Source organism: Budorcas taxicolor, chromosome 16 (genome assembly GCF_023091745.1).
Source record: "Budorcas taxicolor isolate Tak-1 chromosome 16, Takin1.1, whole genome shotgun sequence".
In the NCBI taxonomy this organism is placed as follows: domain Eukaryota; kingdom Metazoa; phylum Chordata; class Mammalia; order Artiodactyla; family Bovidae; genus Budorcas; species Budorcas taxicolor.
The window spans coordinates 20,673,792-20,690,087 of NC_068925.1; the positions used below are offsets into that span (position 1 = coordinate 20,673,792).

The window sequence follows — 16,296 nt, forward strand, 5'->3', positions numbered from 1 at the left end:
GTAACAGCTCTGCTTTTTTAATATGCTGCCTAGGTTGGCCATAACTTTTCTTCCAAGGAGTACATGTCAAAGAGAGTTTATTCTTTGTTTCTTGGAAACATACAGGGAACATGTTCAAAACAGAATTTGCCATTTTCTCCTTAAATTTGATCCTCTTGTATCCTATCTTAATGGCTGGTACCAATTTTGACTGCTGCTCAAACTAGAGGGTTAGTCATAAGTCTTGACTCTTCGTACTTCCCTTATCTATACTATGCACCTTGCTTAGAAAATGCCATCACTTTCTACTCTAAATATCTACTGGATCCACTCATACCTATTCACACCACCTTAATTGTTTTCCCACATTGTTTTCATCTGAACTTTTGTAATACCTGACTAACTGGTTTTCCCAAACCAGTTTGACCCTCTGCAAACCATTCTCTATAACCTGATGGATGTCTCAAAACCACAATACTTTCCCAAAGTGCCCATAAGTGGCATCTCATTAACTTTAGGGTACAAGCCAATCTCTTTATCATAGTTTAGATGGCCCTCTAGCATCTGAGCTCTGCCTTTCTTCCCGGTTCCTTTTCTTACAATCAACCATCTGCACTTCTGCAAGTGCGCCAGGTTTCTGTTTCCTCTCGGCCATGGTGCAACTGTTTCTCTTACTGGAAAACTTTGTCTTCACCCTAATATCTACCCCTACTCCTTAACCTGGTTAACTCCTACTACTCTTCTCCACTTTAGCATTCATCAAACCTTTTAATTTCTTCCTTTAGTAGGGTGTCTTTACCACCATGTGGGCTTCCCAGGTGGCTCAGTGGTTTAAAAAAAAAAAATCTGCCTGCCAATACAGAGACACGGGTACAATCCCTACATCAAAAGATCCCCTGGAGGAGGAAATGGCAACCCACTCTAGTATTCTTGCCTGGGAAATCTCATGGACACAAGAACCTTGTTGGGTACAGTTCATGGGGTCACAAAAAAATGGACACAACTTAGTGACTAAACAAAAACAACAACAAACCACCACCATGTAATAATCCATACAAAGACAATAAAATTCATCATCTTAATAATTTTTATATTCCCAGAACCTAGCCAAGAGCTTGTACCATTTTACATTATCAGTAATTATCTAGCAAATTCATTCATGCTTCAAAGTAGCATAATTTCAAACCCATCAGACTTGGGCCATTATATTTTACAAATTCTGATATCGTCATTTCTGCTTTTAACATATCAGCCTTTCAGAAAATAGTAATTTTTCAATGACTAGTCAAAATGCTGGTTGGTTCTTGAAACAAGACTTTAATAGTTAGTTTCTGCTTTTAATGAAAATTTTTAAAAAGAGGATTCCCAGATTATCAGAGTCCATGTCAAATCTGACATGCAAACATCTCTACATGAGAGTCCAGGAATAGTAGAAGATCTGGCTCAAACAAGAAAATTTATTTTTAGGATATATACATTCAAAATTGGAGACGGAACTTCAGAGAAGGTGATCCACTCTAGTATTCTTGCCTGGGAAATCCCATGGATAGAGGAGCCTGGTGGACTACAGTCCATGGGATCTCAAAAGGGTTGGACACAACTTAGTGACTAAATGGCAACAATAATACATTCAGAATAATACAGCAATTCTTGATTTATCCAATACATATTTATGATCTAATCAAATGGTCTGAACTTATTTTAAAAAATCCTTTTCCTGAAATTATATAGTTTAAGACTCCAGTATTTGAAAGCTATCCAATTGGAATTATGAATATTTGGTAAACCAGAGTAGTTTTCAAACTTAATAGTATGAAAGCACTTTCTTAAATAGAATAGCAATATATAATTTAAAATAATATGCATTATATGGAGGTCAAGTCTATCTTTGTTACTTGTGTTATTATCTAGTTACCTGCAGTGTTATGCTCACAGTCATCACAAACTCCTCCACCTCCTCTGTAGTGCTCCAGTGGAAAGGGATCCACTGAGATGTTGTAGTGGCAGCTTCTGGAATGGCTGTTGCACTCACAGGGTTTACAGTTAAAGGCATGAACATGATCACTTTGGCGGAAAGGCTTGTTATTATAAAGAGGCAGGCAGCGATCACACTAGAATAAAGTAATACCAGAATGATAAATATATAAAGCTGTATTTTTTCTTTTTATTTACCTATCAGATACTTTCACTAGATAGAAAGCTAATATCAAAAAGTTAAAAGCCAGCCACTATTGTATTTTTAAACTGTTTTATACATCAGAAATCAGCATATTACAGGCATGGTCACACAGATTTATAAAAGTGAAAATGAAAGCTGAAACCATGTAAAGTGATCTTAATAACCAGTGGGGGAAATTATGATTGTTTCACAATCTGAAATTTTTTTCTCAAAACATTAAAAACTTGACTTTTAAGTCCTGGTTCTACCAAGTAAAGAGCTTAGAGTCATCACTCCATCATAACAAAAAATAAAATGTTGAACAGAATGAAAAAAACAGTGACTCTCCCTCCATACCTAAGTGGGGGACACAGGGCAAACAGCTGTCCCTAAGACTGGAGAAACAGGCAAATACAGGGAGTCTCAGCTATAGGAGGCCAACAAAGGTCTGTCTAGTCAAAGCTATGGTTTTTCCAGTCATCATGTATAGATGTGAGAGTTGGACTATGAAGAAAGCTGAGCACCAAAGAATTGATGCTTTTGAACTGCAGTGTTGGAGAAGACTCTTGAAAGTCCCTTGGACTGCAAATAGATCCAACCAGTCCATCCTAAAGGAAATCAGTCCTGAATATTCTTTGGAAGGACTGATGCTGAAGCTGAAACTCCAATACTTAGGTCACCTGAGGTGAAGAACTGACTCATTGGAAAAGACCCTGATGCTGGAAAAAATTGAAAGAGGGAGGAGAAGGGGATGATGAGGATGAGATGGTTGAATGGCATCACCGACTTTATGGACATGAGTTTGAGTAAGCTTTGGGAGTTGGTGATGGACAGGGAAGCCTGGTGTGCTGCAGTCCATGCAGTCACAAAGAGTCAGACACGACTGAGTGACTGAACTGAACTGACAGCTATAGAAACAAAGATTCATTGGCAGAAGCTTCCATAGAAATGAATGCTGGGGTGGAAAATCTGAAATATAATTGATATTTTGTTGGAAGTTCAGTGTGGACAAGTCTGAGATTTGAAAACTCCAGGGTAATAAGGGGGTCCCCACAATTTTGACCATGTTCTCACAGTAGATAAACTTAGGGGAAAACGACCTGATGCTTCTGGCAGAGGGAGAAGAAAGGGAGCATTTTTAAATACATAAGAACACTTTTGTTCTTCTGATCAATATCTGCCTTAGGATAAAGTAGCTGATCAGAGCCTAACTGACCTGAAAAAGAGAAACACTAAACTCCAGCCCCCTCCAGTCTTCCTGTCCCACCTAAAGGGGAGGTGGGTAGTGGCAACAAAGCACACAAGAAATTCATAGTCCAGAGGAAAAGGCTCACTGAAAGACTGAAGCCTAATCATAAGACTATAGAACATACCCCCTCCCCTCCTCACCAGCAGATTGCTAAAAACCTGTTTACAGTAGTTCATTTCAACTGGCACATCATGTCTGCTTTTCAAGAAAGGAAAAAAAAATTCAAGGCATACCAGAAAGAGCAAACATCAGAGTTGTTATGGCAGAGATGTTAGAATTATCAGGCTTCCCAGGTAGTACTAGTGGTAAAGAACCTGCCCATCAATGCAGGAAATTTAAGGGACATAAGTTCAAGTCCTAGGTCAGGAATATCTCCTGGAGAAAGGCATGGCAAATCACGTCACTATTCTTGCCTGGAGAATCCCATGGACAGAGGAGTCTGACGGTATGCTTCAAGAGGTCGCAAAGAGTCAGGCATGACTGAAGTGACCTAGCACACATGCCTGCAAGATTAATATGCTATGGACTCTAATGGATCAAGCAGAGAGCATGCAAGAAGAGATGATTAAGATAGCAGAGAGATGGAAATTCCATGAAAGAACAAAAAGCAAACACTGAAGATCAAAAACATTGTAGTAAAAATGAACAATGCCTTTGATGAGCTTAGTGGTAGACTGCACAAGGCTGAAGAGGGAATCTCTGAACTAGATGACAGATACATCACTAGAAGCTTCAAAAACCGAAAAGCAAAAAAAAAAAAAAAAAAACCTGAAAAAACAAAACAGAAAACCCAAGGACTGTGAGAAAACTGAAAAAGTAGCAAAAATACATATAATAGGAATATCAGAGGGAGAAGAAATATTTGAAACAACAATAAAACCTACTACACTGAGGTATCTTTTTCAAACTACAGAGAAACAAAGAATAAATTCCAAAATAGAAACCAAAATTAAAGACACTGAGCCTACAGAGTTACTAACTAATGACATCCCATTTCTCCTCAGAAAAATGTAAACAAGAAGAGAATTGCATGAAATACTTAAAGTGTTCAGAGAAAAAACTCACCAACCTAGAATTATATACTATGCACAATTATCCCTCAAAAGTGAGGGAGAAATAAAGATGTGTAAGACACACACAAATGAAAAAAATGTGTTGCCAGCAACCTTGACTTGGAAGAAATTTTAAAAGAAGTTTTGTAGAGAAGAGAAAAATAATATAGGTAAGAAACTTGCCCCTACATAAAGAAAGGAAGAGCATCAAAGAAGGAATAAGTAATGATGAGACTATTAAAACTTTCATCAGTTAAAAATGTAAAGAGAAATATTTAGAAAATATTAAAACTAACAATAAATTATAATTTAACATTAGAAACTTTGAGAATTAAATTATTTTCTTTGTTAAAAAGCATTATCTTAAATAGAGCTTACCTTCTTATTCTATAAATTTCCATATAGAACAAGCATCTTTTCTACACCTTGAGAACTGTCATACTCTATTTCTAAGCATGGATCAGCCTACTTACATCATTTGTATATTTGTGCTTTCATTGACATGAAATATATCTGAGAATTCTTTAAGGTAAAGTCTTTGTCCACATCACTTCAGCTAGGACATATTTACCTATTCATCACAACCAATGTTAACATTTATGCTAAATTCACCTTAAGTTGCTCTGCCTGCATATATAAATGCAAATGGTAGCACTGATCAACTATTTTGTTTGTAAGAAGAAATGTGTAATTGAACTTCCACTCCCAAAACATTTTCTTTCCATCATTTCAACAATCATTGTTTTTTGAATATTCATACTCATAAAAACCAAAAGAGTTTATCACTGACAAAGACATTATATAACTACAAGCTTCTTTGTGAATGAAATGACTAATGAATGTGCACTGACCAGTCACCACATATTGAAAGAAGAGACATGATTGGTCACTGATCATGATGTGCAATGATTATTTATTTAGTAATTTGTGGACTGAAGAGCCAGCAGCAAAATTATATAAAATCTATATTTTATATAATTATTTACAGTTAATATACCATAATAACTAATATATGAAACACATTTTTAGAGGGCTGATGCTTAACTAAACTATGGTAAATGAAATTCATGCATATTGGAACAGTGAAGATGCAATTGCCGGTAAAACTGAAGAAAAATTTTCTAAGTCACATAAAACTTGTTATGTACTGGATCAATTAAAGCTAGAATTTTTTAAAATTAATTATTTAGCTTATCTAATACAAATACAATTTATGGACCAAGCCAAATTAAGGAACAATCCATAGGCACTGAGCTAAAATTTTAGGCTAAATATGTACTTAACTAAAGTAGTAATATCCATTTTATAAAATAAAGTAGAAAATAAAAATCATTGACAATTTGAACATCAAGTAATAAGTCAAAATATTTAAATGAGATGATTTTTTTCAAAACTTTTAAGTATATATTTTTTCTTTTTCAAAATTGGGACTACACAGAAACTCACATAAACACACACATACATATCCCATATTCAGTTCAGTTGCTCAGTCATGTCCAACTCCTTACAACCCCATGAAATGCAGCATGCCAGACCTCCCTGTCCATCACCACCTGCCATAGTCTACCCAAACCCATGTCCATTTAGTCAGTGATGCCATCCAACCATCTCATCCTCTGTCATCCTCTTTTCCTGCCCTCAGTCTTTCCCAGCATCAGGGTCTTTTCAAGAGTCAGTTCTTCGCATTAGCATCAAAGTATTAAAGTTTCAGCTTCAACATCAGTCCTTCCAATGAACACCCAGGATTGATCTCCTTTAGGATGGACTGGTTGGATCTCCTTGCAGTCCAAGGGACTCTCAAGAGTCTTCTCCAACATCACAGTTCAAAAGTATCAATTCTCCAGCACTCAGCTTTCTTCATAGTCCAACTCTCACATCCATACATGACTACTGGAAAAACAATAGCCTTGACTAAATGGACATTTATTGGCAAAGTAATGTCTCTGCTTTTTAACATGCTGTCTAGGTTGGTCATAACTTTCCTTCCAAGGAGTAAGTGTCTTTTAATTTCATGGCTGCAATCACCATCTGCAGTGATTTTCATTTCAGTTCAGTTCAGTCACTCAGTCGTGTCTGACTCTTTGCGACCCCATGAATCACAGCATGCCAGGCCTCCCTGTCCTTCACCAACTCCCGGAGTTCACTCAGATTCATGTCCATCGAGTCAATGATGCCATCCAGCCATCTCATCCTGGGTCGCCCCCTTCTCCTCCTGCCCCCAATACCTCCCAGCATCAAAGTCTTTTCCAATGAGTCAACACTTCACATGAGGTGGCCAAAGTACTGGAGCTTCAGCTTTAGCATCATTCCTTCCAAAGAAATCCCAGGGCTGATCTCCTTCAGAATGGACTGGTTGGATCTCCTTGCAGTCCAAGGGACTCCCAAGAGTCTTCTCCAACACCACAGTTCAAAAGCATCAATTCTTTGGCGCTCTGCCTTCTTCACAGTCCAACTCTCACATCCATACATGACTATTGGAAAAACCATAGCCTTGACTAGACCTTAGTCGGCTAAGTGATGTCTCTGCTTTTGAATATGCTATCTAGGTTGGTCATAACTTTTCTTCCAAGGAGTGTCTTTTAATTTCATGGCTGCAGTCACCATCTGCAGTGATTTTGGAGCCCCAAAAAATAAAGTCTGCCACTGTTTCCACTGTTTCCCCATCTATTTCCCATGAAGTGATGGGACCAGATGCCATGATCTTCATTTTCTGAATGTGGAGCTTTAAACCACATTTTTCACTCTCCTCTTTCACTTTCGTCAAGAAGCTCTTTAGTTCCTCTTCGCTTTCTGCCATAAGGGTGGTGTCATCTGCATATCTGAAGTTATTGATATTTCTCCCGGAAATCTTGATTCCAGCTTGTGTTTCTTCCAGTCCAGCATTTCTCACGATGTATTCTGCATAGAAGTTAAATAAGCAGGGTGACAATATACAGCCTTGACATACTCCTTTTCCTATTTGGAACCAGTCTGTTGTTCCATGTCCAGTTCTAACTGTTGCTTCCTGACCTGCATACAGATTTCTCAAGAGGCAGGTCAGGTGGTCTGGTATTCCCATTTCTCTCAGAATTTTAGAGCCCCCCCAAAATAAAGTCAGCCACTGTTTCCACTGTTTCCCCATCTATTTGCCATGAAGTGATGGGACCGGATACCATGATCTTAGTTTTTTGAATGTTCAGCTTTAAGCCAACTTTTTCACTCTCCTCTTTCACTTTCATCAAGAGGCTCTTTACTTCTTCTTCACTTTCTGCCATAAGGGTGATGTCATCTGCATATCTGAGGTAATTGATGTTTCTCCCAGCAATCTTGATTCCAGCTTGTGCTTCATCCAGCCCAGCGTTTCTCATGATGTACTCTGCATATAAGTTAAATAAGCACGGTGACAATATAGTCCTGTGATGTACTCCTTTTCCTATTTGGAACCAGTCTGTTGTTCCATGTCCAGTTCTAACTGTTGCTTCCTGACCTGCATACAGGTTTCTCAAGAGGCAGGTCAGGTGGTGTGGTATTCCCATCTCCTTTAGAATTTCCCACAGTTTATTGTGATCCACACAGTCAAAGGTTTTGGTATAATCAATAAAGCAGAAATAGCACATATTATACATTTAAAATCTAGAAGTTACAAGATAAAGGAGGAGGAATAAGGAGGATGAGCAGAGTAAAAATCCAACAGAAGTTTTGATCTTGAGTTCAAATGACACCAGGAGTATGCTAGACAGTGTGTACTGAATACATTGTCTGCAACCATTAGTAGGGGATTTTGTGATCACAAATGTACTGGTCTATGATCTGATTTAGATGATGTAGCCAAAAGAGTAGACCAATGAGCAGTTTACAGCCAAAGTGCATTTCTGTCTTATTATCTGTAGTTACAACTACTGAGTAGGTCTTATCTAAACTTCATTCCTAGTAGTCATGAGATATCACCGGCATACAACTATCGCATCTAGGAGTCCTCCATGTACAGGAGCTCTATCCTCATCGTATAGGCAGAACAGATGAAAACAAACTTTCAGACCTTCTGGTTTGGGAGAAAAGAAACATGCTTATCAATTTTTTTCCCCCAGGTCAATCATCCATGCAATTAATCTCATCCCCAATATTTCAAAATCTCTATCTCATTGCAAAACTTTGGCCAAAGGCAAAATTTTGCTGCAATACCTGAAGTCTAATTTTTTTCACTTTATTTCAAAGTATTCTTGTTGATGACTTTGCTCTCCCAATGATGATTTTAATATTATTCAAGTTATGCTTTTTGCATAACTTGGTGGAAGTGATGATATGCAACCTGTGGTCCTGTCATACTGATTACAGATGTAGTTTGTCTTCAACAAAGCAACTGCCAGCTGTTGGAGTTTGGGATGCTGTCTACATGAATTAGTGGAGCAAATTCAGGAAAACCATTCTTTTTGACATTCTTATGAACACAACATTTCTGCTTTTAGACTATGATCTAAAGACTCATTGGAGACTTTATCCTTATTGTCAATTTAAAAGCCATTATCAAAAAGTCCTATAGTAAATAATTCTGGACTCAATACTATATCCATGTTCCAAAGATACAGTCCTGAGTCCTTTGACATTTAAAAACAAAGAGGAATTCGCCACTAACCTAATGGAATGGTTTGGGTCCAACCAAGTAGTTGTTAGTGGCAATGGCTAGCCTTTTTGTGAACAATAAAAAACCCTACATAAATATTGGTAACATTTCATCCCTTTCTAGAGAAATCAAGCATAGTTATCATCTTTTCAATTAAAAAAATATTATACCACTTGGGTGCAAGAATTTCTGGAAAAGGTGAGTACAGACACTAGTCCTAGGAAAGGAAGTTGTCCACACCTATCAGGACAGCATGTGTACATTCCACTGAATCAAATAATTCTACTGAAAATTCAGAAAAGTTCATTTTTTAAACTATTTGAAAAATATATTTTATAATGTGGCCCTTATAATAAGAAAGAATAGGATATGAATGTCCAAAAGTAAAGAAATGGTAAAAAAAAATATATCATATATCTTCTAAGAAACATACTGCAAACATTCATAGATACAAATGTAGATGAGATTACATAATACAATCTGAATTTAGAAACAAGTGAAAGTAATATGTAGAGTATAATCCTATTTTCTAAATAAAGGTAGATTCATATATGTATATGAATATAGAGATACAACTTTAAGAAGATAGAAACAGATGACACAGACTTGTAAATAACAATAATAAAATAATCTGAAATGATACAAACTAAGTTATTTGCCAAGATTGTCTATGGATGGTAGGGTTACACATGAATTTTACTTTGTTATAATAAAATTTCTTTCCATGGTGTACATTTATTGCTAATGTATTAAAAATTGTGGGCAAATAAAATGCAACTGCGTGGATTGTTGGTCTTCCCTAGTGGCTCAGCAGTAAAGAATCTGCCTGCCAAGCAGGAGACGTGAGTTTGATACCTGGGTCAGAAGATCCCCTGGAAAAGGAAATAGCAACCCACTCCAGTATTCTTGCCTAGGAAATCCCAAGGACAGAGGAGCCTTGTGGGCTACAGTCCAAGGAGTCTTGAAGAGTCGGACACAACTTAGTAACTAAACAGCAGCAGCACCATATACTTACAAGGAAATTACACATTATTTACATCACTTGCATGTCACATTCACTGAAAAAAGCTAAGAAAATTAAAATGTACTTGTTTTAAATTACACAGAGATCAGTAAGATAGTGCAGAGAAAATGATTCTCTTTTTTGAGCATAACGTAATGAGTTACCAGTAAACAATATAATTTTTAAAAGGTAAAAAAAATTTTCAAAAGGGTGAGATTAACATATCAAAGCAAAGATTTTGAGAGATAACATCCTAAATGTCTGTTTTAAAATTTAATTGAAAAAATACACAACTAAATGGCGCCTTGGCACACATTTTGGCCTCTGATCTTATGGATGAAGCTATACTTTACGATTTTATGTGGTTTACAAATTTCATACAATGGTTAATGTTTTCATCTTATAATTCTGTTTCTCACAACTTCTGTTTGAAAATACAAAGACAGTCAAGAAAAAATGGAAGAAATACTAATTAAGTGCATTATGAATAAAGTTTTGAATTCTCACAATTACTTCTATCTCTGCTATCAATGACTTTTGAAGTTTCATTTAAAATCTAGAAATAGGTGTACATCGTATTTTATGCAGGTTCTGAACCAAGTGGTTTTCTATTTAATGTCCCAATCTGCAGTTAATCATTTGTCACTTTCAATTATGTTTCAGTTTGTTCTGTAATAACTGGATTCCCCCGATATGTCCCCGGATGTACAAATTATAAGATTAGACAATGGCTATATCAGGATGAGGACCTTTATCAACTGATTCATTTAACTCCTTTCATTTTGATAGCTTCTTAAAGGCTGCTAGTCAATTCCACTAAGCTGCAGTCAAGTTCGTTGACATATTCAGGTAGACAAATCATAGAACAATCATTGAATATAGAAAACAGTGATGAAATTTATTTTACTACATTATGTATTAATATTACACAATGACATTTCTCTGACTAGCAAAGACAATCTTTCAAAAATCTTCCACAGGTCCAAAAGCACTTTTATCAACTCTACTGTTGTCAGTCTCAAGTTTGCTGTCTTATTTCCAGTATTTCAAATCTGATCCTAATTTACAGAAAAAATACAAGATACACATAGTTACATTTTCAAAAATCTAACCATACGAACTATATATTTCTTCAGCCAATTATCCAGCAATATCAAATGACCACTATGCATATTTAAAGGAAGGAAGAAGAAAATGTCCTCTTAATCAAAGATACATAAAGGGAGTGGGAAGGTGGGAGATGAGATGAGATCTTCTCAGAAGTTACTCATGGAAGAGTTCAACAGATCCAAAAGTCCAACAGATTCAATGCCCTTTGAAAGCTAAAGTTCATTATGATGACCACAAGTTACCAAAATCAACTTGTCTTCAGTGACAGAACAAAGTAAGTGATTTGTTTTATTTTAGAATGGCTTCAAAAAACAGATTAAAACTTCTTTTAATGTTCATTTTAAAAGATCACATCTGGAAAATTTACAAGAAGCAGTTAATTCTCCAATTATGGTAAATAAATGAAACAAATCTTTCTTAAAAAGAAAAATACTCTAGTACATACCATACAGGCTAAAGTATTAGAAGTGCAAAGAACAACTATGGGTACAGCCTTATTTCGATAAGCACTTGCAGAGAAAATAGAATCTTGTCTATACTTTTAAAATCCCTGCAATTATCATAGAATATTACAATGTTGCATATACTTCTCTGTTGTCCTTGCTAGATTCTGAGCTTCTTTAAGCAGGAATCAGATTTTGTTATCTAGTGAATCTCAGCATAATGCCTGAAATTTTGTTCAATAAATGTATCTTAGGTGAGAGAATGAATAAACAAATTAATGTATGAATGAATGAATAAATTCATGGACAGCTGATGCAAAAAGAGCTCATCTCTATCAGGGAATTCCTTTCATTCACTCCTTGCTCTAGGAAAGAAAAAAAAAAAGGTGAGACAAAATTAGTTCCCTTTCTATGCTCAACAGTAAAATGTCCACAGATGTTGTTATCTAGGCAATGCTCTCTGTATACTAAGAACAACTAAACCTTATGGTGTCAGGCCCAAGTGCTTCATATGTATAAGCTGACTGAATCTTTCCAGCTACCTATGAAGCAGTAGTTGCAATTAACTCTGTTTTATTACAGCTGAGAAAACTGAGGAATAGGCAAGAAATTTAATATTTTTCTAAAATCATCCACTAGAATGTCAACTAATATAAACTAGAATATAAAAAATTTTAAGGTCAGAAAAGTTTGTTATTTTTTATTCATGACTATATTTTCAGTGTCTAGAAGCCCTAACACATAGCAGGTATTCAATTTAGATAAGTAGAAGATAGACAGATACATACATACATACGTACATAGACAGCCCTTACTCCTAATCATTATGCTAAACTGTTCCAAGATATATGAAATGATCTCTGAGGGAGGGAGGTGTTGAGTAGTTTACTAAGACTGGAATGTCCATACCTACCTCCTTCTGCTCAAAGGGGATGGCAGAGCCCGGGATGAAAGTGAAAGAAGAGAGTGAAAAAGCTGGCTTAAAATTCAACATTCAAAAAACAAGGATCATGGCATCCAGTCCCATCATTTCATGGCAAACAGTTGGGAAAACAATGGAAACAGTGACAGACTTTATTTGGGGGGCTCCAAAATCATTGCAGATGGTGACTGCAGTCGTGAAATTAAAAGACACTTGCTCCTTGGAAGAAAAGCTATGACTAACCTAGAGAGCATATTAAAAGGCAGAGACATTACTTTGCTGACAAAGGTCCATCTAGTCAAAGCTATGGTTTTTCCAGTAGGCGTGTATGGATGTGAGAGCTGGACTATGAAGAAAGCTGAGCACCAAAGAATTACTGCTTTTGAACTGTGGTGCTGGAGAAGACTCCTGAGAGTTCTTTGGCCTGCAAGGAGATCTAACCAGTCCATCCGAAAGGAAATCAGTCCTGAATATTTACTGGAAGAATTGATGCTGAAGCTGAAACTCCAGTACTTTGGCCACCTGATGTGAAGTACTGACTCATTTGAAAAGACCCTGATGCTGGGAAAGATTGAAGGCAGAAGGGAAGGGGACGACAGAGAATGAGATGGTTGAATGGCATCACCAACTCAATGGACATGAGTTTGAACAAGCTCTGGGAGTTGGTGATGGACAGGGAAGCCTGGCATGCTGCAGTCCATGGGGTTGCAAAGAGTCGGACACGACTGAGCGACTGAACTGAGCTGAGCCCTGGAAACCCAAAGTAGCCATTACCCCATCCTCAGTGAGAAAATTTATAGGTATGCAGGCAGCCCCTGTCGCCACAGGAAGGAAAGGAAGGAATCTGTTCCAAAATGAGAGATATAAACTGTTCCACTTTTCCATGGGGTCACGAAGAGTCTTTTGGACATGACTGAGAGACTAACACACACACATAGTACTACTCACTGAGCTAAAATAATTCATTTGTTAAAACTATTCCCAAACAGCCTAAACAAATTAAAGATCTTTGGAAAGTCTACAAATTGCTCCTTTTTCATCACTAAAAGCCAAACCAGTGTGTTGGAAATTTTTAGAGTCTAAATCTCTGATAATAATAATTGTCCTCAGGCTCTAGTCACAGCTTCCGCTTTCTTTCAGATATAGCAGGAATTGTAATTCAAATGATGCAATCTCAGTATAATTTCTTTTGTCTATTAGATAGAAAAATCATCATTATAAACAATGAACACAAAAACTTCAGTGTAATCATGTAACTCCTTTTCTTTTCCCCAATAGAAGTTTCGCTGGGTATCTCTAATACTCTAATCACAAAGATATTGTTACACAAACTTGTTAGTTATTTATCATGATATATTGGGTTAGGGGTTGTAGAAGCATAGATAATACTTCCAATTGCAGAAAGAATCCAGACAGAAACTGGCTGAATGCTTTACACACAGTAAGTGATCAATACACTTTTGATAAATACATGAATGTATGGGTGAATGACCTAATAGCTTGCTTATATTTATAACATGCTGCAGGATGGTACCTTAGTATATGTAGTATTTAATTAAATAGTAACATAAAAGGTTTAAAGATAAATGTAATATTTTACCTGCAGAATTTTACCTATGAATTACTATGTAATCTTAACTAGCAAATTTAAAACAATTACCGCACGTCACCATTGAGAAGACAGAAATGTTCATGTATTTATCCTTTAATGATATATTCCTTTCTCAATAATTATCTTTCCCCTAGTTAGAAATTCTCATATAATTAAAAAAGAGTCCACAGAAAAACTGTACTTACCTGCTCTCTAGGTTCTGAAATTAATAGCATAAATTGAATAACTATTAATACTATTGGATAGCACTGATCAGACACTGGAGGTGATACAATGATAGTGAATATTTAATATACACAGCCTTTCTATCAATTCAACTATTAATATGTGGCGGCTACTTTTAGAAACTTTCTTAATTCATGCATTGCCTTTTCTGTACCTTGTCTGTACCACTTTAGGCAAAGGAGAATGGAGGATTAGAAAACCATCCAATAAAACAAATTTTAGTAATGTGTGAAACAAAGTCTACACCTGCAAAAATGATATAGGCAGAATTATTCAGACAACTGATTCAGTCCTACACATTGTCTCTGTATAAATATAACTGATAGTCTCTGTGCTTTCAAGTACAGGGCTCCTGACCCTGTGATTTGTGAATATATACCATCTAACTGTCCATAGAATTCTCCAGGCAAGTATACAGGAGTGGGATTCCCTGGTGGCTCAGACTGTAAAGAACGTGTCTGCAATGCAGGAGATCCAGGTTTGATTCCTGGGTTGAGATGATCCCCTGGAGAAGGGAATGGCAACCCACTCCAATATTCTTGCCCAGGAAATCACAAGGACAAAGAAGCCTGGCTGGCTACAGTCCATGGGGTCGCTGAGTTGGATACGACTAAGAGACTAACACTTTCACTTTCTTTCACCATCCAGCTATATCTGTTTGCCGAATGAAAAAGAAGCACTTGGGTGATGGACCCTGGAGTCTTACTCATTACTTTTGAATACTGATGGTATTTGGTATTTGATTTTTCCCTTGAGCTGTCTGCTTTCTTCCCCTCTTCCTTTTTTATTGTTTGACTTTTTCAGAGCACTAAGTAGAAAAGACTCACAAGAAATATAAGTTCCCCTCAGAATCCAGAAGATGTGTTCAAGTTTGTGGGCAGTGGCCAAGCCAAAGCAATTCCACTGCTTAATATAATAACTTAAACCTATTGATATGTCAGAAAATTTACCTGGAGTAGAGAACACTTGTGTATAGTATAAACTGCATATTTTGTAAAGAAACAATGAAAAAGAAATGGATTCTATTAAAATGTTCTTTACATGCAACTGTTTCAAATAATATAATACAAATATGGATTCTCTAGATTAAGAAGCATAATCCATTATTTCTGTCCTTTAGTTTAATGAGTAGGCATAAAAATGTATTTGAATTACTATTTGGATATATAGCCATTTTATATTACAAATTTTACCTAGTGCTAGACATGAGTATTAGATTAATAAATTAAAAATCCTTTTATTCATATAGCCCCATTTAATTTTTCCTTTTAAGATTTAAAATGTCAATGATATTTATATTATTTGTTAATTACAAATTGTTAGCCTCAATCATTTGTTGTATTAAAGTCATCTCCATTTATTATAGTAATTAGTGTCTGCCAGGGAATCTTCTTTGAATTTCATAACTGAAAGTCCTTTAATATTTTCAAATACTTGAATCTGTAATCAAGATGCTGTGATTATACTCTAGCCTAACACTCTTCATATAGAAGGCATTTCATAAATATTTCTTAAATGAAGAGAGCAAATAATAAAACTTCACATTAGAACAGTAAATATAGAGAATAATTATTAATTTTATAATGGTTATTCCATGATGAAGAGTCACCTCCACTGTCTTTACCAATACCATGAACACTTAACACAGGTAATACGTTCTTAATAGATTAATAAATCGTTATATTTTAGGAAAATTTTGCTGAAATAAAGCCATGCAAAATTTATAAATAAAATAGCAAATTGTGCTCCTTATTCACCGCCTGACAAAAACAAAATAAAATGCCATGTACATCCCACCTTACCAGTAATATCTGAATTTAGTAATGTTCATTCACAAGTATTTCTTGGTACTTTATTACTTTTAATATAGTGTTATTTTCTATGGTTATAAATATTATATAAATGGTATACTGTATTTTACTAAAACAAGCTTTTTGCACTTC

At 35.9% G+C, this 16,296-nt stretch overlaps 1 protein-coding gene across 1 annotated transcript in view; it reads right to left on the reverse strand.

The window, feature by feature from the left end:
• The window catches only part of USH2A (usherin), a 930,744-nt gene that overhangs the window by 785,427 nt on the left and 129,021 nt on the right, over positions 1 to 16,296 (reverse strand). The window contains exon 9 of the mRNA XM_052653949.1: positions 1,895 to 2,090. Within this exon, the coding sequence (XP_052509909.1) occupies positions 1,895 to 2,090 (196 nt within the window). The remainder of the gene's footprint in view (positions 1 to 1,894; positions 2,091 to 16,296) is intronic.